This window comes from Diceros bicornis, chromosome 6, assembly GCF_020826845.1.
Source record: "Diceros bicornis minor isolate mBicDic1 chromosome 6, mDicBic1.mat.cur, whole genome shotgun sequence".
Taxonomy (NCBI): domain Eukaryota; kingdom Metazoa; phylum Chordata; class Mammalia; order Perissodactyla; family Rhinocerotidae; genus Diceros; species Diceros bicornis.
In genome coordinates this window covers 68,229,329-68,255,078 of record NC_080745.1, presented here as the reverse complement: position 1 = coordinate 68,255,078, position 25,750 = coordinate 68,229,329, and the positions used below count along the sequence as shown (strand labels likewise).

Sequence of the window (25,750 nt, the reverse complement as noted above, 5' to 3'; positions counted from 1 at the left end):
CTTCTTTAAACATTTTCTCCCTGGCTTCCAAGCCCCTTCATTTACTGGTTTTCTTCTCTATCTCTCTGGCCGCTCTTTCTTCTTCTGACAGCAACTCTCCTATTCAGCAATTAAAATACAGTATTTACTCCAGGCTCAGTCTTTTACTCTCTTCTCACTCTATCTGCTCCCTCTAAGCAACGTATTATCCCTTCATAGCTTCAATTACCACCTACACAAAGAAGTCTCATACATTTATGACTCTAGCCCAGACTGCCCTGAGCTCTGGAATCACCTGTTTACTGGATGTCTCAACTGTACCCGAAACTCAACATATCAAAAAATCAAATCATGATCTTCTCTCCCAATCCAGGGCCCCTTTCAGGGTTTCCTATCTCGATGGCATGGCTGACTGTCAAGTCACGCTTAACAGAAACCGAGGACTCAGTGCTGACACTTCTCTCCACCTCACCACCCATATTGAATCCATCACCAGGCACTGACTTGACCTCCTCAGTCCTCAGTAAATCCTGACTCCACGCTGCCATCAATCTCCAAGCCTGGATTACCACAACAACCTCCCAGCTGGTCTCTAGGCAACTACTCATGCCCCTTCCATCTACGCTCTATGCTGTCTACATGTCACTCACCCCAATGAGAAGATTTCAAGAGGTTCCCATTGATTCTAGAATTAAAAAACAATCGTTACCATGGTCTGGCCTCCACCCAGCTCTCCAGCCCCATACCACACCACACTCTCCCTCGCTTTCTCTGCTCTAGCCACACTAGCCTTCTCTCTGCTACATATTGTCTTCTTCGGCTTCAATTCCCTTCCTTCTTTACCTAGTAAACCCTCATCCTTCAGACCTCAGCTCAAGCATCCTTTCCTCAGGGAAGTCTTCCACACTCCCCAGACCAAGTCAAAATCCCCTTATTTAAAAAAAAAACAAACCCCATTACAAACTCTCACGGCACCTTGTGCCTTTCCTTTTTAGCACTTAACAGTTGTAATTTTATATTTATTTGTGTACCACTTATCTCCAGTAACAGATTTCATCCAGATTTCCCTTACCTTCAGAGGTTCTTCTTGTACCACCTGCTCACTCAGCTTTTTGGTGTAAGCATCACAGATTTCAGTCACTTGCACAAAGCCTTGGAGGCCATTGGGGAGACTAATCACCAGTTCCAGTTCATTTACCTCTTTCACACAACCCAAAATCCGCATCCCCTCACACAGGGACTAGAAGAGAAAAAGCGAAGTGTGTACAATAGGGAAGAGAACAACGCCTGGGGAGGTTAAGGAGTCTGGCTTCTAGTTCCAACTCTGATATACAAAAGCTACCAGAAATACATACATGTATATGTCAGTGCACTTATCAAACATCTGACTGAGCACCGGAAAAGGTCTAAATCATACAACAGTGTTAACAGCACGAGGGTGCTGGAGGGCATTTTTGCGTTTTACTTTATTCCAAACAACCCAAACTCAAACTCAAATGCCTGGCAGGCAACAAAATGAAGGAAGCAGGCCAGTGGAGCCCATGACCATCTGGAGTGTGCACGCCACGTCTGAAGGGCACAACCACTACTCAGTTCCATGCGACTACAAACACGAGGGAATGCGTGCTGGTGTTGTCAGCACTTTCAAATTTTTATCAGAAGCGAGAAATCACATTTTTATATGAAATTTTTCAGTTTTCTAATGTTGGCACCAAGTTAAACAATCATTTTTTTAAGTATCATCCAGGACAAACAAAACACGTCTGCAGGCTGAGTCTGAATCTTGCCCTTCAGCATCATTTGACTTTCTTTTCTTTTTTACAACTAACATATATCAGAGTTTTCTAAAAATTTAAGGAACATAATAAAAGCTCTTCACTTCTCTGAGGTAGTTTCCACATGGATGAAATGAAAGGGCAGAATTAGAATGACTGCTAAAGTTACTGCCAGTTCTAACCTATGAATCTACTAAAACATAAATTCCTTAAGGACACAAGCAGAACAGGGGACTCAGCAACTAAAAAGAAAAACAGATAAATCAAAAAACAACTCATGAACCCAGGCACTGCTTAATAATCGAGGGAAATAATGCTCAATTCTGAGCACAAACTGCAAGAATCTCTACAGACACAAACACACACTATATATAAAGAGGAAGGGAGGAAAGAAGGGAAAAAGGAAGGAAAAAGGGAAGGAAGAATATATACAAACTTAAGAAACCCAGACAGTTTGTTTGAAACAAAACCAAACTTTAACAAACCTCAATACTAAGGATATCAAACTTCTCTTTTATAGACTTGCTGCTTTCTCTCTTTTCGATTTTCAACTTTTTTGTTTTTGCTGGTCCTTTCTGGCTCTTTTTCCTTTTGGTGGATTCCTCTTCAGTAGAAATCTTAAAGGGGGGAAAAAAGATCCAAAAGAATGAACAGAAGCAATCCTGGCCTTTCCTCCAACTTCAGGTCATCTGTCACCTTGCTTCGTTACTCCCCCACTCCACCCCACTCCCAATTGTTCCTTTAATTCCTGCTTCAATCTCAACTCTCTCATTCTGCCATTAATGCTCTCTGCCCAAGGTCTGGGCCTCCTTCATGTTCTCAAAAGCCCCTTCTCTCCTGTGTTCTCCCTCTCTTGACTGGGATGGACACTGAGGTTCCCCAGTCTGAGTAGCAATTTAGAACAGAGCACGAAAATGGAAGATGGAGTCATGGAGACCTGAGTTAAACTCCCAACTCCACCATAATAAGTTCTGTGGCTTCATCTAAGTTATATAACCTTAGTTTCTCATCATGGAGTGGCAAACTCTACTTCATAGTATAGTTGGAAAGATTACATAAAATAGACATAAGGCCATACAATCAAATGTTAGTTCTCTTCTCTCTAGCATTTGGAGCACAGCCTACTCTAGGTGAAGACTGCGAATTTCTAATGTGAATTCTGACCATTATACATGGCAGGAGCCCATTCAAAAATTCAATGATCAAACTGCTTTCTCTCCATCCTTAATCAAATGGCACAAAGTTCCTAAGAATAAGGAACAATGGCACTGCAAACTTAAATACTAAATGCCATGCTTGAAAAAATATAGCCTTGTGGTGGTATGGACTCTATAACAAGTTTGATTTATAAAAGCAGACTTCAAAAAGAAACAAGTCTGGGGCTGGCCCTGTAGCATAGTGGTTAAGTTCACACACTCCGCTTCAGCAGCCCATGGTTCACAGGTTCAGATCCTGGGCACAGACCCACGCACCGCTTATCAAGCCATGTTGTGGCAGGTGTCCCACATAAAATAGAGGAAAGATGGGACAGACGTTAGCTCAGGGCCAATTTTCCTCAGCAACAGAGGATTCGCAACAGATATTAGCTCAGGGCTAATCTTCCTCACCAAAAAAAAAAAGAAAGAAAGAAAAAGAAACAAATCTGGAAAATAACACATTCTCAAACTAGGCCCATTCTTCACAAGGACGCTAGAGAGAAAATGTTCAGTGAGTCTTACCAAACAAATATACCACTTACATCAAATAAGTTGTCTTGTTCAACTGACTGCTGGAACGCTTTCTCTGATTTGTGGGTCTTTCTTGTACCCCCTCGGGGGAAGCTTTCTTCCACGGTTGCCATGTTCGGGTCTCCTAAAAACAATGCAAATAGTAACGGTGAGACATAGCTCAAGTGTCAGATTTCCTAAAGGCTGCCATCAGTGGACAAGAGACAGAGCCTTCTAGCACCAATGTGCTAGACAGCATTCAGGACTAAGAAACAGATCTTTGATGCCAGGTCTCAAATAATCCATAATTCATCTTTCCAAAGGTCTCTGCTTCAAAACCACAAGTCCACACATTTTCCCCCAGGAAAAGAAGTTATAGATTCAATGTAGTAAATATCATTAGGCAGCTACAGTTAAGACACACACACACAGACGAATATATAACCAACCCCCTACCTGCAAAGAACATCCACACTTTTAAGAAGATGAAAGAATTATGCAAATAATTTAAAACACAAATCAGATTACAAACTATCAACAAAGAGGTAGAAACTGATGAGGCTTTAGTAAAGGAGGCAAACTTCCTAAAAAGGATGCTTTTAAGCTGAATGTTAAAAGTTGAATAACATTTTGACAGGTAGAAACGGAAAAGGAGAAGGAATATGAGAAAAAGCATGTAAACAGGAAAAGCCAATTATTTCACTGAGCACCAGCAATTTGTCTGTCAAACAATTGCTCAAAAGCTTGCTGTTCCCTTTCTATGAAGAACTGTTCAACTAGACCACAGAGCAAATAAAGCATAATAACTGGAGTTAAATTTTAAAAGAGAGATTGGGCTTTTTTGTGGAAGACCTTGAATTAGATATGAGTAGTTTAATGTTTACTCTGGCCAGTCAGAACCTTAAGGGAAGAGACAATAATCAAGAAAAATATCCTGCAGGCCATAGATTGGTCAGGACGAGAGATAGGGCTAAAGGAAGGTTATGCGGGCAGAAGAATTCAACTGCAGTACAGCAGAGAAACCACGGGAACCAGAACTAGGTATAAGTGAGAACGGAAGACAGGAGGGGTTGGTTCTGAGAGACACTTGGGAATAAGAATCTAGAAAGGCTTGAGACTATAGAAGAGGTAACAACCGAGAGGGAACTGAAGATTTGGAATCAGGAATAGGTGTACGTTTCGCAGAAACAGGAAAGGGCAGAAGGATTTAGTTTGCTGGGAACTTGACCCTTAATCTCATTTCAGACAAGGAGGAAACTGAAGCTTCAAAGAGTAAGGCGATCCAGCAGCAAAGAAGGGACTTAAGCTGCTTCCCGGGGACAGACCTGATGTTACAGGGGCAACTCGAGCAGAGCGGCTTCTAAGCCGGGCTGGGGTGGCCGAACCACTCAACCGGCACTGCGGGTGGGCAGGGACCCAGAGGACCTAGCCCTGGGAGACACCTGGAAGCTGCGAGGTTTCCTCCCTCCTCGCCTTTGCCCTCACTCACCAGCCCGGCGATGCCAGCACCTCTCTACTTCGGAGTCGGCGCCACTGTAACCACACACGAGGAGACCAAGGCACCCGCGGCCCAACACCACTCTTCCGGAAGCGTAGGCGGGATCAGCGCCCTACTTCCGTTACTATACTCCGGAGTTTTACAGGTCGGGGGAGGAGCTTTAGGGACAGGAAGCGGAGGGGCGGGACTTCGAGCCGTAGCCAATGGTCGCAGAAGGGCGGGTCGCTGTGGCCTTTTGAGCGCGTGCGGGGGAGGCGGTTTCTTCCGGCAGGGCTGAGGGGTAGCTGGGTGCGTTGAAGGACATAGCCTGCGGAATCGGCGTTTTGCAAGGTGGGTGTGGAGGGGAGTCCGGGCACTGGACCTCGAGTCTCGGCTTTGCGGCGCCGACCTAGAATCTGGCCGTTCCTGGTCCGGGAACCCCGGGAGGCCTTCGCTTTGCGGGGCGAGAGCGGTGGAGAATGGAGGAGGAACTAGAGAAGAGGGCCGGGGCGCGAGGGGTCGGACAGCGTCTCAGAAGCCTCGGTGTGAGGCGGATAGATACTTCCATGGTTCCCGAGGGCCCTTAGATTGCGTTTTCCAGTGGAGAAAAACGAGGCCCGCAGCGAAGGGAGTCCCCCAAGGTCACCCAGTGACGTAATATTGGATGAGAACTCGGGCTTATAACGCCACGAGTTAACCTCTTCGTCTGTATGCCCGTAGCAGTTTGTTTCCACTGCGCTGTGCTTAGGAGGCTGGCCAGACAGGCCTCCTTTGGCTGCGCTGCAGCCTTTGTCCAAGCGAGAGTGAGTGTGGCCCGGACCCTGCGTTCGCCAGGCCCGCGGTAAGCGAGTTAGATTTCAGTCTGTGTACGATCAGCGGAAGGCCTTTTCTAGGAGGTAGCCAGAACAGAGAACTGTAAACTCCTGGAAGGGCAAAAGGCTGCCTCGGATACCTTAGCGGCTCTCACTCGGCTTTGCCTCCTTTACCTCGTGATCTCATCGTTCCAGGTAGGCGTGCAGTCAGACAGGAGAACAGCGGTATCGAGAAACAAAGTAGCGAGGGAAATTGGTCACTTTGGGTCTTTTCTTTAATGTCCATTTCACAGGCGAAGAGAGGTATGGAAGGATTAATTATATTTAATAGCGGTTCACCGCTTAATAAGAAACAAAAGCTAAGACCCCATTCTTAGACTTTCCCACAGGCTACCATTTAACAGTACAAGTATTTGTCTTAGGTAATTTTCTCCTTCGTTAATGTCTTTATAAACTTAAATGTGACTCAAAAGGAAATAAAGTTTCAGTTCAATTATTCCACAAAGGGCCCTCGAATGCAGGGGTTCCTGATCTTTGCCCAAAAGTAACCTGGGGTTTGCTGAAGGGTGCAGACCCAAGTGTTTCCAGGCTTTGCTGGCATTGTTTATCTCACCAGCAACATCCCACTCCCTACTCTTCCCTCTGTGTCAGCCTCTCAAGAGTCTTCAAGACCCAGACTGGGTTTCAGTTGCTATACTATGGCCTTCCCTGCAGTCAGAATTAGTTGTCTGTGGAATATCACAAACATCAGCCGTTCTCCTATATTGTGGAAAGTAGAGAGAAATCTAAAACACCTTAATATTGTTTCAGTTGGACACCACATCTTCCTAAAAATTTTTGTTAGACATAAGGCAGTGGGGGTTATCAGGCAATAATCTGACAAAGTGAAGCCCTTGTTTTTTGTAAGGTTTCTTCTAGAAACCTGCTTGATACTGTAAGAATCCAAAAATGTTTCATGAAGATGAATGGGAAAAAAGAGAATGCCTTTAATAAGTGTAGTGAAATGAAACAGTTAATATAAAAGCTGTGTCATAAAGATTTCTTTTAATGGAGACTTTCCCTCAGGCTGGACAGGCCAAGGTTCCTGAGGGGGCCCAAGCATGTTTGGATTTCCTTCATTGCTCCAAGAACCTTCTGGAAACAATGTTCAAAATTAAGGTCATTTGTCCAGATTTTCATTGCCAATTCTATGCAGCGAATGCCTCTGAAGGCCTTTGAATGGTAAACGGGAGTGCCAGTTTCCATAGCAACTTCCTCACAGATCTCTTGCTCTTCCATTTCATCAAGAGCCACCTGAGTTACTGCCACTGCCTACCAATCTCGACCGGACCTCGACCGGCTCGTCTATGTTGCCAATCGACTCGGCGTGGCGTCGGTCGTGGTAGATAGGTGGTCATACGTACGAATTTTCAAGCGTTGTTCTGGTGACCTTTGAATGTGCCTTTGCTATTTTTTATTATAAAAGAAATACATGGCTTTGTAAAATACATAGGTACTATGGATACAACCCCTCTTGAAAGTTTGCTGTATATCCCGGGATTTTTTCCTATATAATAACTAATAAGTATTTGGTTTTCTGTTTCTGTTACTGCAGAGTTTTTCAAACTTTAGCGTACATCAGAATCACCTAGAGGGCATATTTAAATAAGATTGCTGGACCCCAGAGTTTCTGATTCAATAGGCCTGAGGTAGGGCCCGAGAATTTGCATTTCTCACAAGTTTCCAGTCATGCTGATGCTGCTGGTCTAGGGACCAGACTTTGAGAACCATTGATGTGCTCTATAATATTATGTCCTATAATATAATGTCCAGAAATAGGATTTTTTTTGTATTTAACATTATATGGGGACATCTTTCCATGTCGGTACATAAAGATCTACACATATTGTATTTCCCCCAATGGAAACCATCATTTATCAGTCTTCTGTAGTTGTTGGACTTCAGTTTTCCCAGTTTTTGCTTTTATAAACAGTAATTCAGTCACCATCTTTGAACCATATAACATGCTTCCACTTTGTAATATTTCTGTAAGGCTAAATTTGTGGAGAACAAATGAATCAGCTAGATAAAAGGATACTAATCTTATAATTTGATAGATATTGCAAAATTGCACTTGAGGAAGGTTGTACCAGTTTATACTCCAGATAACAGAGGGAATGCTTGTTTTCCCACATTCTTACTACTACTGCTTATTATCATAATTTTATCTTTGCCAGTATGATGGTTAAATATTGGTCTCATTTTACATTTCTGTGACTAATTATGAGGTTGATTATCTTTTATCTAAGGAGTTTAAGGATTCCAGCTTCCCCATCACCACCAATAGCTAGTGTGTATCAACTGCATTTAATAAACGATCCCTACTCCCCCTTCCCATAGAGGTCCTAAATTATTTGTAAGAAAAATTATAAAAGTAGGGGTTGTGAGTTGACCTGTTTGTAGGTACCTGAGAAACTTTGAAAAGTATCACAAGCTCCAACTTTCAACTAGTCTTAAAACTGATTAATTCCATGGGTGCACTCAAAATTAATTCCACAGTGTACCATGGTATAGATAGTGCCGGGAGTGAAAACATCAAGCAATATTGGGTCAGAAGGTGGACGTGGAGACTACTGTGTTCTCTTCCTATGCTGAATGGTTTGACTTATATTCTTTTTGTTTGTTTTTTGTTTTTTTGTGAGGAAGAGCAGCCCTGAGCTAACATCCGCGCTAATCCTTCTCTTTTTGCTGAGGAACACCGACTCTGAGCTAACATCTGTTGCCAATCCTTCTCCTTTTTTTCCCCAAAGCCCCAGTAGATAGTTGTATGTCATAGCTGCACATCCTTCTAGTTGCTGTATGTGGGACGCGGCCTCAGCATGGCCAGAGAAGCGGTGTGTCGGTGCGCGCCGGGATCCGAACCCGGGCCGCCAGTCGCGGAGCTCGCGCACTCAACCGCTAAGCCATGGGGCCGGCCCCTGACTTATATTCTGAAGTTGTGTCATAGCAGCTAAGGTAAAGTCCTCCTTCCAAGAGTTTCTCTTATCAGCAAGGCTTTTTCCACTTTGCTACCACTGTGTTGGGTACAAACAAATTTAACACTATTTATGTGCAGTGACTTTTCGAGTTTTTAAACTTAAAAAAAAAAAAGAAAATTGTCTTTTAAATTACATTGAAACCAATTTATTGTTGCCTTCTTTCTTTTTTTAAAAGATTGAAATCATGGCAGGTCCAGAAACTGATGCCCAATTCCAGTTCACTGGTATCAAAAAATATTTCAACTCTTATACTCTCACAGGTAGAATGAATGTAAGTATTAATGATACCTTTAAACAGTTATATTTTAGAAGAATATAGATGTGACAATGACTCTTGTTTACTTTTTACTTTCTTTTTCAGTGTGTGCTGGCCACATATGGAAGCATTGCTTTGCTGGTCTTATACTTCAAGTTAAGGTCTAAAAAAACTCCAGCTGTGAAAGCAACATAAACGGTAAGAAGTTGATATTTAAAAGTTTATAACTTGGCCATTTTGATGTTAGGGATTTTCCCCCCCATAAAAGTAAATTGTTGTCATTGTGCATTACATAAAAAAAAAAGAGAAAAATATTGCCTGTATCTTATTACCCTGACAATTTTTAACATTTTGGTTTAGCTCTTTTTTTATGTATTTTATTTGGTTTCCAATGGCTATGATTCATGTCTGTAATTTTGTCTTAAAACAAATATGCCTTCTATAATTTGAATGCCTGAGTGCTCATGGATTTATTTTGCAGAGGAAATCTATTAGAATTTTTTTAATATAAATAAAACTAAAATGAACGCTTTTGAGCATGAAATGTTGTCTATGATTTTTTTCTTAGGCTGAAGTGCTTTCCCAAAGGGTTGTGGGGCACCCAGCTTTGTAAAAGGGTGTCTCTTTTGCCCCAGCCTATTTTGAATATCAGTTTGATTTTTGTTAATATGATGAGTAAAAATGATTTGTATCTTTTTGAAGTTGTGTATTTTTTCCATTTGTTTACCATTTTTCTTAACATTCTCTTCATGTGCTTTTCTAACAATTGGGACTTTCTCTTTGTGAAGACCTTATTTCTCTTGTGTAAGCTCTTTATGTAATAATTTTTAACCTTTTAAATCAATTGTAAGTATATCTTGGTTTTTTTGCCAGTTTGTTTGCTAGTTTCAAATTTTTATATAAGCAATTCTATCTTTTCCTTAAATCTCCATAGACTTCGTTTTCTTATAGTGCCCCCCCAACCCCCCTTTGCCCATGCTTGAGTGAATGAATATTTGTTGTGTTGGCAGATGATGTGCAGAAAACCCAAAACCAGATCTTTATCTGATGTAGCTGTCCACGGACAGAAAATTTTTCCTCTGCTCTTAAAGAGCTTTTGCAATCCTATAACTACTGACCTTAGGGGACTGCATATCCCAGAATGCAGTAGCCCGTGGCTTATTCGTGACAAACAGGTAGTATTTTGCACAATTTTTCATATTAGGTACCTTGTAACCCCATTACAAAAGTGGAGAAATTGTCTCTCAGATATTAAATAACAGATGTTTTCTGCTGTTTAAAATGTTGCTTTATCTGCTAGACTGTTCCTGTAGTATACATTTAGGATCATACTGAATTGTTGGCAGTTCTTTTATTAAAGGTGGAATGTTAGGTTAGATTGTATGAAGTGGAGAGACAGCTTAATTTTTCAGGGTTACTGACTCCTTTGTGAATCTGATGAATTTGCATTCAATTTCAGGGGGTTCAGAGGGCTAGATAGTCCTCTACTAGTAATTATTGAATGTCTTGAAAGTAGAGTTGAACACATTTGTGTCTAAACTATTTTTGCTTTGTTTATAGGATTCTAGACTGGACTTCATCTGTTAAGTTTCCATGCCTGAGAAGCTAATGTCAACTCATCATGTGATACTCAATTTATACAATAAATTATGAACCTGGAAAATCTGGTTGTCTTTATTTACAAGATATCAAAAATATAAAAACTGTACAAAATGCAACAAAGGCAAAAAACTGGCAGTGACTTGGTCTAAATCTTTTAGTTTCCCAAAGCAAGGCTCAGTACTGGAGGTAAGCAACTGAAATGTCTGTCTGACTTCAAGTGTACTAGGTTGTGTATAGCCATTTTAGCTGAAGTAGAACATGGAAGCTAAACTTCTTCACCTGGTTTATAGAGTGTTTGGGTGCACTCAAAATCCAATAGGTGTAAATTCAGATGTTAGCAGATGGTTGTACTTCACCTAGGTCTTAGAAAGGAATTGTAGTTCACCCTTCCCAGTTACGTACATTCCACTAATCATGGGCCAAGCAGAAATGTTAGTGGATCATTTAACATAGTACTAGAGTGCCATACAGTAACTACATTTTTACAGCAGAAACATACATGCTCATTGAATTCTTCAGCTAAAATTCAAGATGGTACTATATTACTCAATTTGAATCTTGAAGCAGGATGAATTATGGAAATCAATTGATTTTTCTTCTAAACATAATAAATTAAAATAGCATTTTAACAGAAAATGCATAGATTCCACACAATCCAAAGCACCATAAATGTCCCCTCCACGAACATAATACCTCTTATTCAACTAACGGAAATTAGTTAAATGTGGTTGCTATAGAAATGTGGAACTGTCCTGTTCAGATTTTCCAAGCAGCATACTTCCAGATCCATATAGACAAAACATTCTTTATAGCTTAAATATTAATTACTGAGGTATTTGCCTTTAGTCTCCCTTTTTCAAACAGTAGCTTCCAAAAAGTCTTTAATACCGATGGTTTATTGTGGACTATAAGCTCCTGCAGCTAGAACCAAGTTTCTTCGAGTAAAATGGAGGTGTACCACTGGTGTTGATTTGGTCATATATGTTCCCAACAATAACTCCTGTGAATTCTCAGGTAAATTTATGTGCCCAGTGGCTGTAGTAAAGTCATCAGTCTCTAAATCTTCGAATGCTTTGACAGCATCCCATAACCGGACTGTATTATCCATTGAACCTAAGAGGAAGTCAAAGGAAACCATTTAGTAGCATCCACCATATTTAGATTCTGACATTTTGTCAAGTATACTTTATGTATTTACTGTATTTCTAGTGAAAAAAGTCTAAAGTTGATTAACAACTCTTCCTTCTAAAAGAGCATTTCAAGCAGTAGTTTAACCTGAGAAGTCAATGTACATGTAGGGTGATACTCTGGAATCATGGCTAATGAGAAGCAAAACCTAAAACAGCAGGACTTAATTTTGCAATTGTCAACTCAGTCTTTGCTTTTAACATTCCATTTACCTTTCACCATAAAGCCATTTCTAGTCATTTACCTGATGCCAAAATTTCACCATCTCTACTAAACCTAAGTGAACAGACTGTATCAGTGTGGCCTTTTAATTCTCCAACCATCAAACCATGTCCAATATCCCAAAGGAGTACTCTGCCATCTGTTGCTCCTGTAGCCAGGAATCTCCCATTGGGAGAAAATGTCAAGGAATGAATTGGTCCCTAGAAAAGAAGCCCATGGAAAGAAAAGTAAAGTTAAAAATATCTAAGAAAATAAGACAAAGTTAGAATTTTAAAGTTGAGTGTTATAAATAATATCTTTAACATGTATGTCACTGGTTAATTTTAAAAATATTTTATCTCAAAAGCAACCTTGTGTGCGGGAATAATGAAGATATAAAATACCTTGTGTCCAGTGAAGATCCTTACACAGTTCCCATTCAGGACATCCCAGAGCCGCACAGTTCTATCTGCAGAGCCCGTAGCAACATAATTAGAATTTGGATGGAATCTGGTGCAATTCACATCAGCAAGATGGCCAGCAAATATCCTTAAAGGCTGATAGTGGTCTGTAGCCCAGAGCCTTTAAAAAAGTTTATTGAAAGCAAAAGATGATAATTAGTAGTTAACTATGAAATGCCAAAATTCTATCCAAAATAAATATAGAAACATCCATGTGAAATATTAGCTCCAAATGGGTCCCCCTCACTAGTTACCTGGGGGAAAGAAGAAGGAATGATTGAGACTAAATAACATTCTTAGTTGATCTGGTACAAAAATTTTTAAATTCTAGAATTCTTCCTAGTTCTCTGTATGTACACCCCCCCTTCTCTCCTCTCCCACCCCAACTCCTAGTCTAACCCATAGAAAAGTATTTTTCCCTCATTTTGGCCACCACATAATTAGTTTCTAACCTGAGCTACCTCATCCTGAACTTTTAAGGAGATGACAGGAAAACAAAGGTGCTCACAGTGGTAGTGAAAGACGAGGCTAAGCAAAGCAAGAGTGTTAGTTAATAAGCTAACTTGAGAAAGAAAAGCAGGACTCTTAGGACTCGGTATACACATAATTGCAGACATAGTTAATACTCCTGTCCCAAATTCATTTTCAAAGAAGGAGTTTTAAATGTTGACATTCTCAAAAAGTTGATCCTGAATAATAGAAGGGAAAATGAGTTTGGCTGGAGTTTGTAATTCCTAACAAGAAACCATTCTGTTCCTTGAATAGACCCAGTCGTAAAATCACTGTTCTTACCGAGCTACTCGGTCATGGCCGCCTGACACAAAATAATATCCATATGGAGAAAACTGTGTGTCCCATACTGGATAGTTGTGTCCTTTATATCCCACCAAGCAAGTAAATGTTTGAAGACTCCACAGTCTAACAGTTCCATCCTCTGAAGAGGAAAGCAGGTAGTTCCTGAGAGAAGAGAAGGTGATTTGATTCCCAGAATAACTTTTAGTTACCTGTCCAGTTTCTCTGTACTTTTGAATGTATTAAATATAGCTAACTGACATGCTATATCTCACTTTTAATTTATACATGGAATTCACAGTAGATAATAAGAGTTGAAAGTACTAACTAAACTAATGCTAGCCATGACACTCTCCATCTACTGAGCACCTACTGAATGAGATTTGATTGTTAAAAAAACATATCTATTAAGGGGAAAATCAGAGTTCTTTAAAAAAAATAATAACAGGGGCCGGCCTGTGGTGTAGTGGTTAAGTTTGCGCCCTCTGCTTCGGCAGCCTGGGTTCGCAGGTTAGGATCCCAGGCGCAGACCTATGCACTGCTTATCAAGCCATGCTGTAGCAGGCATCCCACATATAAAGTAGAGGAAGATGGGCACGGGTGTTAGCCCAGGGCCAATCTTCCTCAGCAAAAAGGGGAGGATTGGCAACAGATGTTAGCTCAGGGCTAATCTTCCTCACCAAAAAATAATAATAATAATAATACCAAGGGGTAATAACAAAAAGTATAGTCAAATAAGGTCAACTGAGAAAGGCTTCTAAGAAATGTGACTAAGATGTCACTTAAAACTCAACAATTTTTTACTTTAAAATGGAGATGCTATTTTCCTATCCTATGAGTTGCATAAGAATGTAAAAGGAAATGTCTTTGACAAAAGAAAAAACACTATATACATGCGAATAATACTCTACCTTTTTCAGGGATAAATACAAAAGCTGAGCTACTCAGAAAGTAATATGGTTTTCAATGAAATCAGAAGTTTCCCACAAGTAAAATGGTATCATCTGGCTAAATCCTAACAAACAACAAAAAACTTCATTCTCAAAATTTCATAAAGATGAAAATCTTGATGGATTAAAAGCTATTATCTATCCAAGTAAGATACAGATGGTAATATGAATACAAAATACTCCCCCATTTCTACAGAATGTTAGAGATCATGAAAAATAAGCAAATACCTATTTGTGAGTTTCAGGTTCCCTTTTAGTATCCTCTTAGTTCTTTTGATTATACAAAGATAAATCTTCAATTGCTAGCTAATATCCCTTTACTATCAGGAATCTGTTGTGAATTTGGAGATGATGGAAGACAGCAGTAGCCACAAAACCCAAGGCAGGAACCCAAAGAAGCAATTCAACCCTTATTGGGGTTATACAAAACTAAAGCTAATTTTTAAAACCAGCAAACCCTGAAGCTGTCCATCTTGATTCTATAATTTGGGTACACATTAAGTTGCTATCTAGTACACCAGTAACCCAAGATGAATTAGCAAATGGTAAGATTCTAAAAGATAATGAATGATAGGCAACCATGAGATTTTTCTAACAGAATTTTTCCCAACATTTGCATAATGTTTCCAGCAGTTAACTTTTATATAATCTCAATATAATACATCAGTATTTAATTTTTATTGTTTGTATTTTACCTATCCGGACTGAAGCTGGCTCCATAGACAGGCCCACTGTGACCATACAAAATCTTCAATTCACTTGCTGTTTTCTCATCCATGATTCTTTCTAAGACATCATCTGATTCTTTGTCTATAAGGCTAAGATCTAAAATGGTCCAGAAATATTGATTTTTAAAAGTATATTCATTAAAACCTTTTAAGGCAATCACATCACAGCTCAGCAGAAAAAATAACATTTGAACAGTTCTTCCTACATACCAACCACTGTGCTAATGCCTCTAAATTAGGTGATATCATCCCAGTGTATACACTGGAGAGGAAACTGAGGTTCAGAATAGTTATTAATGTGCCAGAGTGCACAAAGCTACTCGGTGTTAGAACTAGGACTGAAACTCAGATTTATCTACGATATCACAATGTTTCACAAAAATGAAAACTATGGAAATATTAAATTATTGAAAATGCATTATCTTGTTTAAACAATACAATTAGCAAGAAACTTTCTTTAAAATGAAATCCTGATCTTATTAATCCTTTTTAGCCATTTTTATGGCTAAAACAGAAAGTACTCTCCCATTATTTCCTTTAAAGGTTTTTTTTAAAATTCACAAGCAATCAGAAAATGTTCGATTTTAACCTTAAGGAGTTTTCTAGCCTAAGCCCCTCATTCTACAGATGAGAAAACTGAGGCCCAGAGAAATTAAACCAGTCTAGCACCCCAGTCTCCTGATTGCCACTCCCAGTGCACTTTTCACTGTTGGGAATGAACATTTTGAGTTAAAGTAAAATCAAGTGAAACTGTGCTAAGATCACAATCTCTTGTGTATATTCCATGGAATCAAGATTGGTGTAAACTAATGAGGAGTCTACATTCTGATGGGTCATCTCAGTTACCTGCTGCTTGTTTGACACTACGCAGCTTTTTGGGTGTCACAGACCACACTCTGACAGTTGAATCGGCAAAACCTCCAGCAATCAAACTAGAATCATCAGTGACGTCCACTGCAGTGAGACCCTGCCAATAAAAAAAAGCTTTTTACTAAACAATATTGTTTTGGGAAAAAAATTGCAATCGCCTCTTAAAGAATACATAATGATAGCTATTTTTCTCATATAAAAGATCATTTGAGATTTCATTCTCCTATGAAACCCATTGTTTGAAAGCACTTACCTTGGGAACATGTTATCATTTACCTCTTTTTTGCCCTCCCAATTTGGAGTGCATGCTATGAAGCAAATGTTAATCATTTTTGCACTTTACTAAATATATCCTCAGCAGCTTATTATACAAAGTCTATAAAGACAAATACAATTCTTAATAAAAAATATTAAGTTTACATAAGTACTTAAACCAAGTTCAATAGAGATGAACTAAACAGCTTCCTCCTTCTCAAAGGCTAGCAGAATTCTGAACAGTGATACGAGGGGCACGTATGAGCAAGATTCTGGTACCTACAAGTTGCTAAAGGTCTTTTAAACATTGCCTTCTATCTATTCCTAGCAGTGTCCAATTCTCCTTTCCTAACACTGTCTTTTTTTTGTGTGTGTGAGGAAGATCAGCCCTGAGCTAACATCCGTGCCAATCCAACTCTTTTTGCTAAGGAAGACCGGCCCTGAGCTAACATCTATTGCCAATCCTCCTCCTTTTTTTCCCTTTTTCTCCCCAAAGCCCCAGTAGATAGTTGTATGTCATAGTTGCACATCCTTCTAGTTGCTGTATGTGGGACGCCGCCTCAGCATGGCCAGACAAGCGGTGCGTCGGTGCGCGCCCGGGATCCGAACCCAGGCCGCCAATAGCAGAGCACGCGCACTTAACCACTAAGCCACGGGGCCAGCCCCCTAATACTGTCTTTAAGCTATATTTATATCAAAGGTTAAATAAGAAAACTCCATTTTAGTTAACAAATTTAAGTTTCTTTTAGTGGTAAATCACCATTTTACCTGATTCTCTAGGCAGAAATTGCTCAATTATTTTACCAACCTGGTAAGCATTGAGGAATGTATAGAAACAAATGGAGGGTAAACAGTCTGGCCCAAGGCGTACTCTTTTGGTGGTTTCTTTCATATTCATTATCTTATCCAACTTATCTGAATCTTTCAACTCAGGAAGAGGGATTCTGTGAAAGAAAAACAGACTGGAAATTACTCTGAATATTAAGAAACTTGGTTCTATAATGTATCCTCTGACACCTCCACACATGGTCTTGAGGTTTTTTCCTCACCTGTTTTGAGGTGGAGCATTGGGATCTTGTTTTTTGCTTTTGGATCCAATACTGTCTTTTTTAGGCTTCTTCTTTTTAGGTTTTCCTTCTTCATTTTCTCCTTCTTCATCCTCATCATCCAAAGGCACCTCAATTTCTGGCTCTTTTAATAAACCAAAAAATACCTAAAAGTCAACAGAGCCAACATTTTTTAAATTAATTTTCTGTTCATTAACACGTCATTTTCATATCTTGATAGGATGAATCACAACTACAATATAGTAATTTATACCCTGAAGCAGATTCTGTACTTATCTACCCAATAGCCAATCTTCCCCTCTTCCTAACTAACAGAACCCTGCTTTTGTTGAAGCAGCAATATGCTCAGTTAAATCATTTCTGTTCCCAGGCTCTCTTGCAGCTAGGAATAGCCATGTAATATCATCTGGCCAACAGATATATACACAAATACACTGGGTAGAGTTTTAGATAAAAAGAGAGAGATTCAACAGGGAATATGCCTTTTGTCCTCCCCCTTCTGCCTTCCTGGAATGCAGCTGCAGTGCTGTAGCTGCAACAGCCATCTGTGAGCACAAAGAAGAAAGCCACATTCTAAAGATAGTGGAGCAGAAACTATAAGGACCCTGACTTGAAGGCATTGTGGAGCCCTCATGCCAGCTCAGGAGGGCCTTCCTCTGTAATTCATTTTATGTGAGAAAAATCCCTTACTTGTTTCAGCCACTGTAGTCAGGGTTCTGTTAAATGCAGCCATTCCCAAATTCTCACTAATATATACATCATCCTTAGAACATGAAACGTAGTATACAGTGTAAAATTATTCCCAAACTAGCTATAAGAAAAATGTGTAAATTATGTAGATGGAAATGCTACAATTTTTCATAATCTGCATTATATAGTTCTTAGTTTTATTCCCATACCTTTGATTTGTTTGCCTCTCGTTTAGCCTCTCCTGCCAAACTTCCCACCATCGCATCTATCTGTTGCTTACTACGCGGCATCCCATCAAAGATGTCAATGTAGAGGTGCTCCTGAACTATGTTCCATATCTGATTGTTCTGTTTCTCCTGAAGATGCCTCTTCAAGAGTTGGTACGAGTCACGGGAAATACGCAGAACAAATTTACTTGTTCGAAAATCCAACATGGTCTCATTCCCTTTCATGTGTTCCTTTTTGGTAAGACTAGATAATACTCGTAGGTCATCCTGGTAATAACATTCCTGATCTCCATGGAACCTGTTTCAGTGATTTTAAAAAGTCATTTTTCAATGTAATGATTAAGGGATCTGCCTCTCCCCCATATATTTATAAACATCCCAGAATATTTTTCAACGTAGTAGTCTGAATAATCCTGGACTATGCTGTAGGATCAGAAGTAATTCATTTCAAATTGATTACAATTCAGTTTCTGAATTCATCCTAAAAATGACAAATTTAACTCTCTAATGAAATGTATCATAAAGATTTTAAGAGAATTTGAAATAAATGCCATAAGTGAATAAAAGATATCTACCATTGGTAGACAGTCTCTTTTGAATGCCACCAGTGGTAGATATTTGAAAATGTCAGATTCTTTGTTTTACTGAATTTTATGTTCTCTAAAAACCCACTTTTAAAAACTTTTATTATGGAAAATTTCAAACATATATAAAACTAGAAACTAGTAATAATGAACTCAATGTACATACATATCACCCAGCCTCTCAACAATAATCAATACATGGCATTCTCATAAAACCCATAAGACATATTTTTAATGATTTCTTATATTCTTAATACCATACATATTTATTAAACATCAGCGCTTTAATAATATGACTAAAGAACAAACAAATGTTAACACCAAAGAACGAGCACATCCATTTACTCACCAATACCAGAAGCAATTATATAAAGCTTTCAGCTTTGGTGACAATTAGTAAATTTAAATGTACTTTTGTTTCTACAAATCCTAATTTTCCTAATAAAGTAAAATTAAAGATCATATGTTTGATCTTTCAATAACAAATCAATAACTAAGAGCAGCAAACAATGCAGAAACACTTAAAAAACAATGACTAAACATAAGATATCAGGGCTCTAGCTCTGACGGACACACAGGCAATAAGACTCCTGAACTGTCACCTGTGTTACCCTATTACAACTCATCAACATATGAACTAAGGGTTTCTGTCCAAGATTTGAATGAAATTAGAAATCTCAGCCTCTTGGTGTTTGTATCAATCACTGCCCACAACCTCATCTGAGCATGGGGTCCTGGCAAAAGCTGAGACTGTCCATAACAAGGAAACAGCGAGCACCCTATGATATTCCAGCCTCCCATGTGAGGAGCTGGCTATACCATGAGACTGGAACAGGAAGAGGTTTTTTGATGACAGTACTATAAGAAAAATTAGCTTAGAGTAGAAGTTCTGTCACTATCAGCCTTTCTAAATTTTTTTTCAAAAACTGAGCTACAGAACATTTGCTTTATATACGTTCTATTAGACATCGTAGAATAACGAATGAGTACAAAGGCATAGAAACCAGGAGTCCCGAGTTCTATTATTCCTCTATTACCACTACCTGTGTTATCTGACAAGTCTTGGCTTCTGCTTGTACTAAAGAGCTCTTATTCATACAGTTGAAGCACTGCCTCCTTCTTAAAAACTCCTTTTCTTTGACTTCTATAACTTAACAATCTCCTGGGTTTTCTTCCTACTTCTCTGGCCTCTCTCTTTATATCTCTTCCACTTGGCCACATCTTCCACTCCTTTTATATCTCTTCTACTCCAAATGCTGGAGTTCCTCAAAGCTCAGGCCTAGCCCTCTCACTGACTTATTTCATACTCCCCCCTAGACAATCTCATCCATATCCATCAATATTGCACACAACTCCAATTTATGGCTCCAGTCCCTACCTCTCCTCTGCACTCCAGAGCCTTATATAGCATCCACCTATCAACTTGACATCTCTTAAATCGTCAAAGGCATATTCAAATCTAAACTCAAGATTATTCCACAACCTGACAAACCGAGTCCTCTTCCAGGGTTTTCTATCTCAGTGAAGGGCACCCCTATCAGGCTGGGGGAGCCAGAAACTTAGGGGTTATCAATGATACCTTCATCTCCCTCACCTCCATATCCAATCCATCACGAAGTGCCTCACCAATATGTCTACTTCCCTCCACTAACACTACCACACCCAGTCCAGTGTCCCTCACCAGGGATGCTACTGGCATTTTAGGCAGAACACTTCTTTGCTAAGCGGGACTACCTGCACATACTAGAACATTTGGTATCCAAAAGCTACCTGCTCCTGCCCCCTAGTCATTATGATAACCAAAAACACTTCCACACACTTTTAAGTAGCCGAGGGGAAGGAAGAATATTACCCCCAGTTGAGAACCACTGCATTAACCTCCAAAACTGGTCAATCTATAGTCATTCTGTCCTCCCAACATCTGTTTTCCCCACTGCATAAAGGTCCCTTCAAAATGCAAATCTAATAATGACATGGTCCTTCAATGACTTCTGTAGCAGAGATGCCTCACTGTTCTCAAATATCCATTCTTTTCTTCCTCCACAATAGAACACCTGAATATTAGCTGAGCACATAGACACCAAGGTAAAGACCACATTTCCTACGTCTCTCATAGGTAGGTGTCGCCAGACTAATGACATAAAAAAGAAAGAAGTGTGTGCAACTTTCAGGAAGGATGTGTACCCTCCCTGATGACTATAACACTGATGTGATTGCTTAGAGCTGGAGAGCAATCCTGTGCCACAGATGGAAGCTGCATGACAGCAAGATCAAGAGAGCCTGGGTCTCTGATAATCAAGGACTCCATACCAGTCCTGGACTGCCTACCTTCACAAGATACAGACATAAACTTATTGTGTTTAAGCCTCTTTTGTTTGGGTTTTCAGTCACTCTCAGTCTAATCTAATCCTAACACAGCTTCCTATTGCTCTTAGGATAAAAGCAAAACTAAACTTTTATTTTATTTATGCTATTATTGTTTGAGTTTTCAGTGAATCTCAGCCAAATCTAATCCTACCCAATACAACCCTCTTCTGCTCTTAGGATAAATAAAGACCTTCAACATGGCCCAAGAACCTCCCTGTTCTAGCCCCTAACCAATTGTCCAGCTTCATGTTGTACCACACTCCACCCCTCTACTCCACTCCAGCCACGCTGGCCTTCTTTCAGTCTCTGCACCTACAATGATCCCTCCTGCCACAGAGCTTTCATACATGGTTTTCCCTCTTCTCTTCATCTGGTTAACACCTACCCAATCGTCAGATCTCACTTCAAGCATCACTTCCTGTGGGAGTCTTCCCTGACTTCTCCAACTAGATCAAACCCCCTCATTTTAGGTTCTCATAGTACCAGGTACCTCTCCTTCATAAAGTACTCTTTGAGTTCCAATCTTACATTTGTGTGGTTACAGACATGTACATACATTATATATACATATACATAATATATATAAAAATTCACATACTTCTCAAAGAATGATTTTGCTTCATTCTCATGTTGATTGTAGACTAGTTCCAAGTACATGTGTACAAATAGAGGATAAAAGAGTTGGGATAACTCTGCCCGATGGCAGTCCAAGGAACATTCAATGAAGTGTTTCAGTCCACTATAGTATTCTTCATACATTGTGGGGTCTCCTTGTTGGTTGTAGGCTGACAGCACGGCACTGACATCCGGCTGGTCTTCCACAGCTACACTTCCAACTGTTTAAAAAATGAAAACAACTTTCAAGAAAATGACATGTTATGTACCAAGTAACTGGGGCTATTTTACTAAGGTCCAGAGATGAATTGTTTCTCAAATGTTTCTCCCACTCCTCTCAAGCTCTCTTCCCCAACACAACCACGTGATCTTTAAATGGGATTTTCACTTTGTTTCCGTCACCCATCCAAAACTCCTTCAGCTTGTCCATATCGTAAAATAAAATTTTCAAATCAATAACAAAAAGATCCACTATTTTTCCTGGAGCTACCTTATATTAAAGACAAATTTTATAAAACAAGGTATGTGCAAATCAAAAAACTATATTAATCTTCTCTCAAGGCTCAGTGCAAACGGCACCCACCACCACCAACTCATGCCCTGGAGTAATAGTCCCAGCTCTCTGAGCTACGTAAGTACTTTGTATCTTTCCTGTAATACATCCCATCATATGTTACCTTCACATGTGTACATCTATTACTCTTCATAAAACGTAAGCATTTTAAGAGCAGGAAGGACCTTGCCTTATTTATATTTCCAAAAGATAATTCAATTTTATAGGCTTAAAACAATTTCCATAACCACCATTTCAAGGCAGAAAACATGAGTATTTATTTGTAATATAGCAATCCCAAACAATGATACATCTGTCAATCAAATCAGTTTGATTGTTGGCAATTTTTAAGTTGCAACTGTTATGTTATGCTCTTTACTGCACAAATATTATAAAATCTGTTAATCACTTTTATGGCTTCTTTTCCTCCTTACTGGTTTCTGAGTTATGATCTAAAAAAATAGGTCAAGTTTCTGAAGATATGAGAGATTACAGTAAAATAACCAACAACATAATTCATCCATCTTATAGTTCATGTGCAAAATTTAGCATTCAGAAAAGATTCCTCTCAATCATATTTTCACACATTTCTTTTAATGAGTTACAGTGCTATCTAATTATACTTCACTCTGGCAATGCTGCAAAAATTAGGTTTCATAAATACAGATTAATTTGCCCAGAGGCTCTGCACTAGATAATTTAATTCAATAAATGTTTATTATCAACTCAGGATCACCTTTAAGACCTTACATTGTGTAGGAGTTTTACTCCTACATGGACTTGGAGACAACAGTTGCTGGGAAAAGGGGCGGGGGGGCCCTCAGATGTCAGGGATGGACACCTAGTCATAAACTTATCAGTGCTAGGCATTGTACATATATTATATCCAAGCCTCACAATAACCCATTTAATAGAGGGGGGAAAAGCTCAAGCTTAGGAAGAATAACTTAATCAGCATCACACAAGAAAAAGCAACAGAAACAGAATCTGAACCCAGGTCTCCCCAACCCCTATTCCTTTGAGGAAGACCAGCCCTGAGCTAACATCTGCCAATCCTCCTCTTTTTTGCTGAGGAAAACTGGCCCTGGGCTAACATCCATGCCCATCTTCCTCTACGTTATATGGGATGCCCCCACAGCATGGCCTAACAAGCGGTGTGTCGGTGCGCGCCCGGGATCCGACCCCAGGCTGCCAGCAGCGGAGCTCGCGCACCTAACCACTACGCCACGGAGCCGACCGGCCCCCAACCACTATTCCTAAACGAACGGTTCTCAAACTTTGTCATACATCAATACCCCCTGGAAACATTTATTAAAAATGCAGATTCCTAGTCTCCACTTCCACAGGGTTTGATTCACTTAGTCTGAAGTGATGCCCAGGAATCCGCATTCCCCAAAAGATTTAACACTGGTGGTCCTTAGCCTATATTTTGAGAAATACTGGCTACACCAAGTTCCATCACTCCCTGGCTGTGTGATCCAGAGCAAGTCTCTTGGCCTTTCTCAGTCTTTTTTCTCATCTCTAGAATAGAGGTAACGTCTACGTCACAGTTTGAACTGTAAGAATTAAGATACACAACTTCAAGTATTTATAGTACTTAAAGTATGCTAGTACAGAACTGTACAAATATTGCTAGTGTCAAGGTAGAGCTGCTAAAAGCTCCACAGCCCAAATAAGAGGAAAGGGACCGAGAGCATGAAAGTCCCCGCCTCTCCGCGCCCACCTTCCCCATACATCCCTCTGCTCAACAGCTCTCCTCAGCCTCTCGCTGGAATTGACAGCTCGGAAGACGGTTTGCGCAGCCGGCGCACTAGAGAAAGGGGCGGGCATGTGGCCCTAGAGGCGGGCCCAGGAAATTCAAAACAAGCCCGCAGAGGTGCAGGCCTGCCATCCCCTGCCTTCCCGGCTTGCTCCCCTTCTTGCCGGCCCTGCCTCCCCGAGACCCCGCGGCTCACCTTTCCCCGGAGCCGCGGGACCTGTGGCTGAGCCCGAGACGGCGGCAGCCCCCGAAGTGCCGGTGCCCGGAGGGTCGGGGGCCGCAGGGCCGGGGACCGAGGCTGTGACCCGGCTGAGAAGCGCGCTAGCCGCCTCAGCGCTGGCGCCGTCCGCCTCTCCCGGGGCTCCGGAGCCCGCCACTGCCTCCTCCAGCAGCCGGGCCTCACGGCGCAGCGCCTCTTCGGCCTCGCGAAGGTTGCTCTGCCGTAGGAACTGCAGCACGGCCAGCAGAGTCTGTCGGTCGTGGGGAGCGCCGGCCTCCGGAGCAGCGGCGGGCACCGGGGCCGCCCCCGCCGGGGCAACGGCGGAGACAGCCACCGAGGGTTTGGGGGTCCCGCCATCCCCGCCGGCCGAGGACGACGCCGCAACGTTCCCGCCGCAGCCGCTGGGGCCGTTGTTGGTAGTGCCGCCGCCACCCTCACCAGCGCCGTCCCCCGCCTGCGGAGGTAGCAGCGTCGGCGGTCCCTCAGACTCTAACTTGACCGCCACCTCCGTCTGCTCCTCCGCCAGCGCCGCCATCTTGCGGCTGAGCCACCTCGCGCCGTCAAGCGTGATTGCGTTTTCGCCACATGGAGGGTGGGGAGGAGCATTTTACGACAGTTCTGGAAGGCAATTTACGGCAGTAGGAGGGGCGAGAAAGAAGGAGAAGAGAAATGGGAGCCAGGGCAGCTTTCGAAAGTGAGTGACAGAAAGGCAGGAAGTGAGAGTAGGCAGCCGCCTATTACGTTTGCCTGATAATAATTACCATTTATTACAGACCAGCTATATTCAGGCACTGTGATAGACGTTCTACATTATATGACCACCTTTAATTCAACAATCTTATAAGGTACTGTTATCCTCACTTTACAGATTGTTCGGCGGAGATCCAAAGAGGTTAAATAACTTGCCAAAGTCACACAAGAAGGAAGTGCAAAGTGTCAGGATTCGAATCCAGGTCTTTAACTCAAAAGCATATATCATTTGTCAGAGGGAGGCTTCTGAGATAATGGTAATGTTTTATATTTTGATCTAGATGGTGTTTATTTTTATTTTATTTTTGCAGTTTTTCTTTTTGTAAAAATCGAGTGCACGCTTAAGCTTTGTGAACGTTATAGCATATATATTTCAATAAAAAGTTTTTAAGTACCTGAATTTTGTGATTGTGAAATATGTACATTCTGTATTCATGCTATATTATCCATTATTACAAATAAACTGCATTTTAGTTGTATATTTTTAAATAGTATATACCGTTTTGCAATAAGCTTCATTCATATGCATGCTTCACTGCTGTGTATTTTATCTCATTTGAACCTCACAACTCTGTGGGATAGGTACAGACAAGAAAAGTGAGCCTGGGACATCGGGAAGATCTGGCACAGTTATTCAGGTTGTTGTTTTGAGGTCTTACTGGCTTCCTTGAATGACCGGGAACAAGTTACTTAACTCACTCTACTCCAGTTGCTCAATTTCTAAAATAGGGATGATAATAATAGTACCTACCTTATAGAGTTGTTGTGAGGATTAAATGAGGTAAAGCGTGTGTGATACCTAAGATAATAAATAGCTATTGGTTATTTTTACTTCACCTTAAAAGGTGT

General features: G+C 40.7%; 3 protein-coding genes across 5 annotated transcripts in view; 1 reads left to right on the top strand and 2 right to left on the bottom strand.

Moving 5' to 3' along the window:
• PDCD11 (programmed cell death 11) overlaps positions 1 to 5,054 on the bottom strand; it is a 45,601-nt gene extending 40,547 nt beyond the window's left edge. The window contains exons 1-4 of the mRNA XM_058543921.1: positions 4,950 to 5,054; positions 3,493 to 3,605; positions 2,240 to 2,371; positions 1,052 to 1,219 (exon numbers count right to left, since the gene is read on the bottom strand). Coding sequence (XP_058399904.1) covers positions 1,052 to 1,219; positions 2,240 to 2,371; positions 3,493 to 3,594 — 402 coding nt within the window. The 5' untranslated portion in view covers positions 3,595 to 3,605; positions 4,950 to 5,054. The remainder of the gene's footprint in view (positions 1 to 1,051; positions 1,220 to 2,239; positions 2,372 to 3,492; positions 3,606 to 4,949) is intronic.
• Positions 5,055 to 5,187: 133 nt separating this feature from the next.
• On the top strand, positions 5,188 to 10,685 carry ATP5MK (ATP synthase membrane subunit k). 3 transcript variants are annotated; one of them, XM_058543918.1, is made up of 4 exons: positions 5,188 to 5,288; positions 8,942 to 9,037; positions 9,128 to 9,220; positions 10,583 to 10,685. In XM_058543918.1, exons 2-3 carry the CDS (start codon positions 8,951 to 8,953, stop codon positions 9,215 to 9,217), a joined length of 177 nt encoding a protein of 58 aa, XP_058399901.1. In that variant the 5' UTR covers positions 5,188 to 5,288; positions 8,942 to 8,950; the 3' UTR covers positions 9,218 to 9,220; positions 10,583 to 10,685. The 3 variants fall into 3 exon arrangements, with proteins under 3 accessions (XP_058399901.1, XP_058399902.1, XP_058399903.1); XM_058543919.1 differs by lacking the exon at positions 5,188 to 5,288 and adding an exon at positions 5,864 to 5,944; XM_058543920.1 differs by lacking the exon at positions 5,188 to 5,288 and adding an exon at positions 7,358 to 7,437.
• A 45-nt stretch (positions 10,686 to 10,730) lies between these two features.
• On the bottom strand, positions 10,731 to 24,694 carry TAF5 (TATA-box binding protein associated factor 5). The gene is made up of 11 exons (XM_058543917.1): positions 24,128 to 24,694; positions 21,603 to 21,840; positions 18,036 to 18,351; positions 17,119 to 17,282; positions 16,878 to 17,013; positions 15,791 to 15,911; positions 14,912 to 15,041; positions 13,267 to 13,431; positions 12,418 to 12,595; positions 12,057 to 12,234; positions 10,731 to 11,737 (listed from the first exon to the last, which is right to left on the bottom strand). The coding sequence occupies exons 1-11, from the start codon at positions 24,684 to 24,686 to the stop codon at positions 11,520 to 11,522; spliced, it is 2,403 nt and encodes an 800-aa protein (XP_058399900.1). The 5' UTR covers positions 24,687 to 24,694; the 3' UTR covers positions 10,731 to 11,519.
• Positions 24,695 to 25,750: the final 1,056 nt, after the last annotated feature.

Bases quoted from the DNA above. Each gene is read 5' to 3' on its own strand.
- TAF5 (XM_058543917.1), bottom strand. From the start codon at position 24,686: ATGGCGGCGCTGGCGGAGGAGCAGACGGAGGTGGCGGTCAAGTTAGAG. The intron at 17,014-17,118 runs GTGAGGAAAAAA...TTTCTTTCACAG, and splicing joins AATGCTCCACCTCAAAACAG to AATCCCTCTTCCTGAGTTGA. The intron at 13,432-14,911 runs GTAAAATACAAA...CTCTTCTCTCAG, and splicing joins GCCAGCTTCAGTCCGGATAG to GAACTACCTGCTTTCCTCTT.
- ATP5MK (XM_058543918.1), top strand. From the start codon at position 8,951: ATGGCAGGTCCAGAAACTGATGCCCAATTCCAGTTCACTGGTATCAAA. The intron at 9,038-9,127 runs GTAAGTATTAAT...TTTCTTTTTCAG, and splicing joins CTCTCACAGGTAGAATGAAT to TGTGTGCTGGCCACATATGG.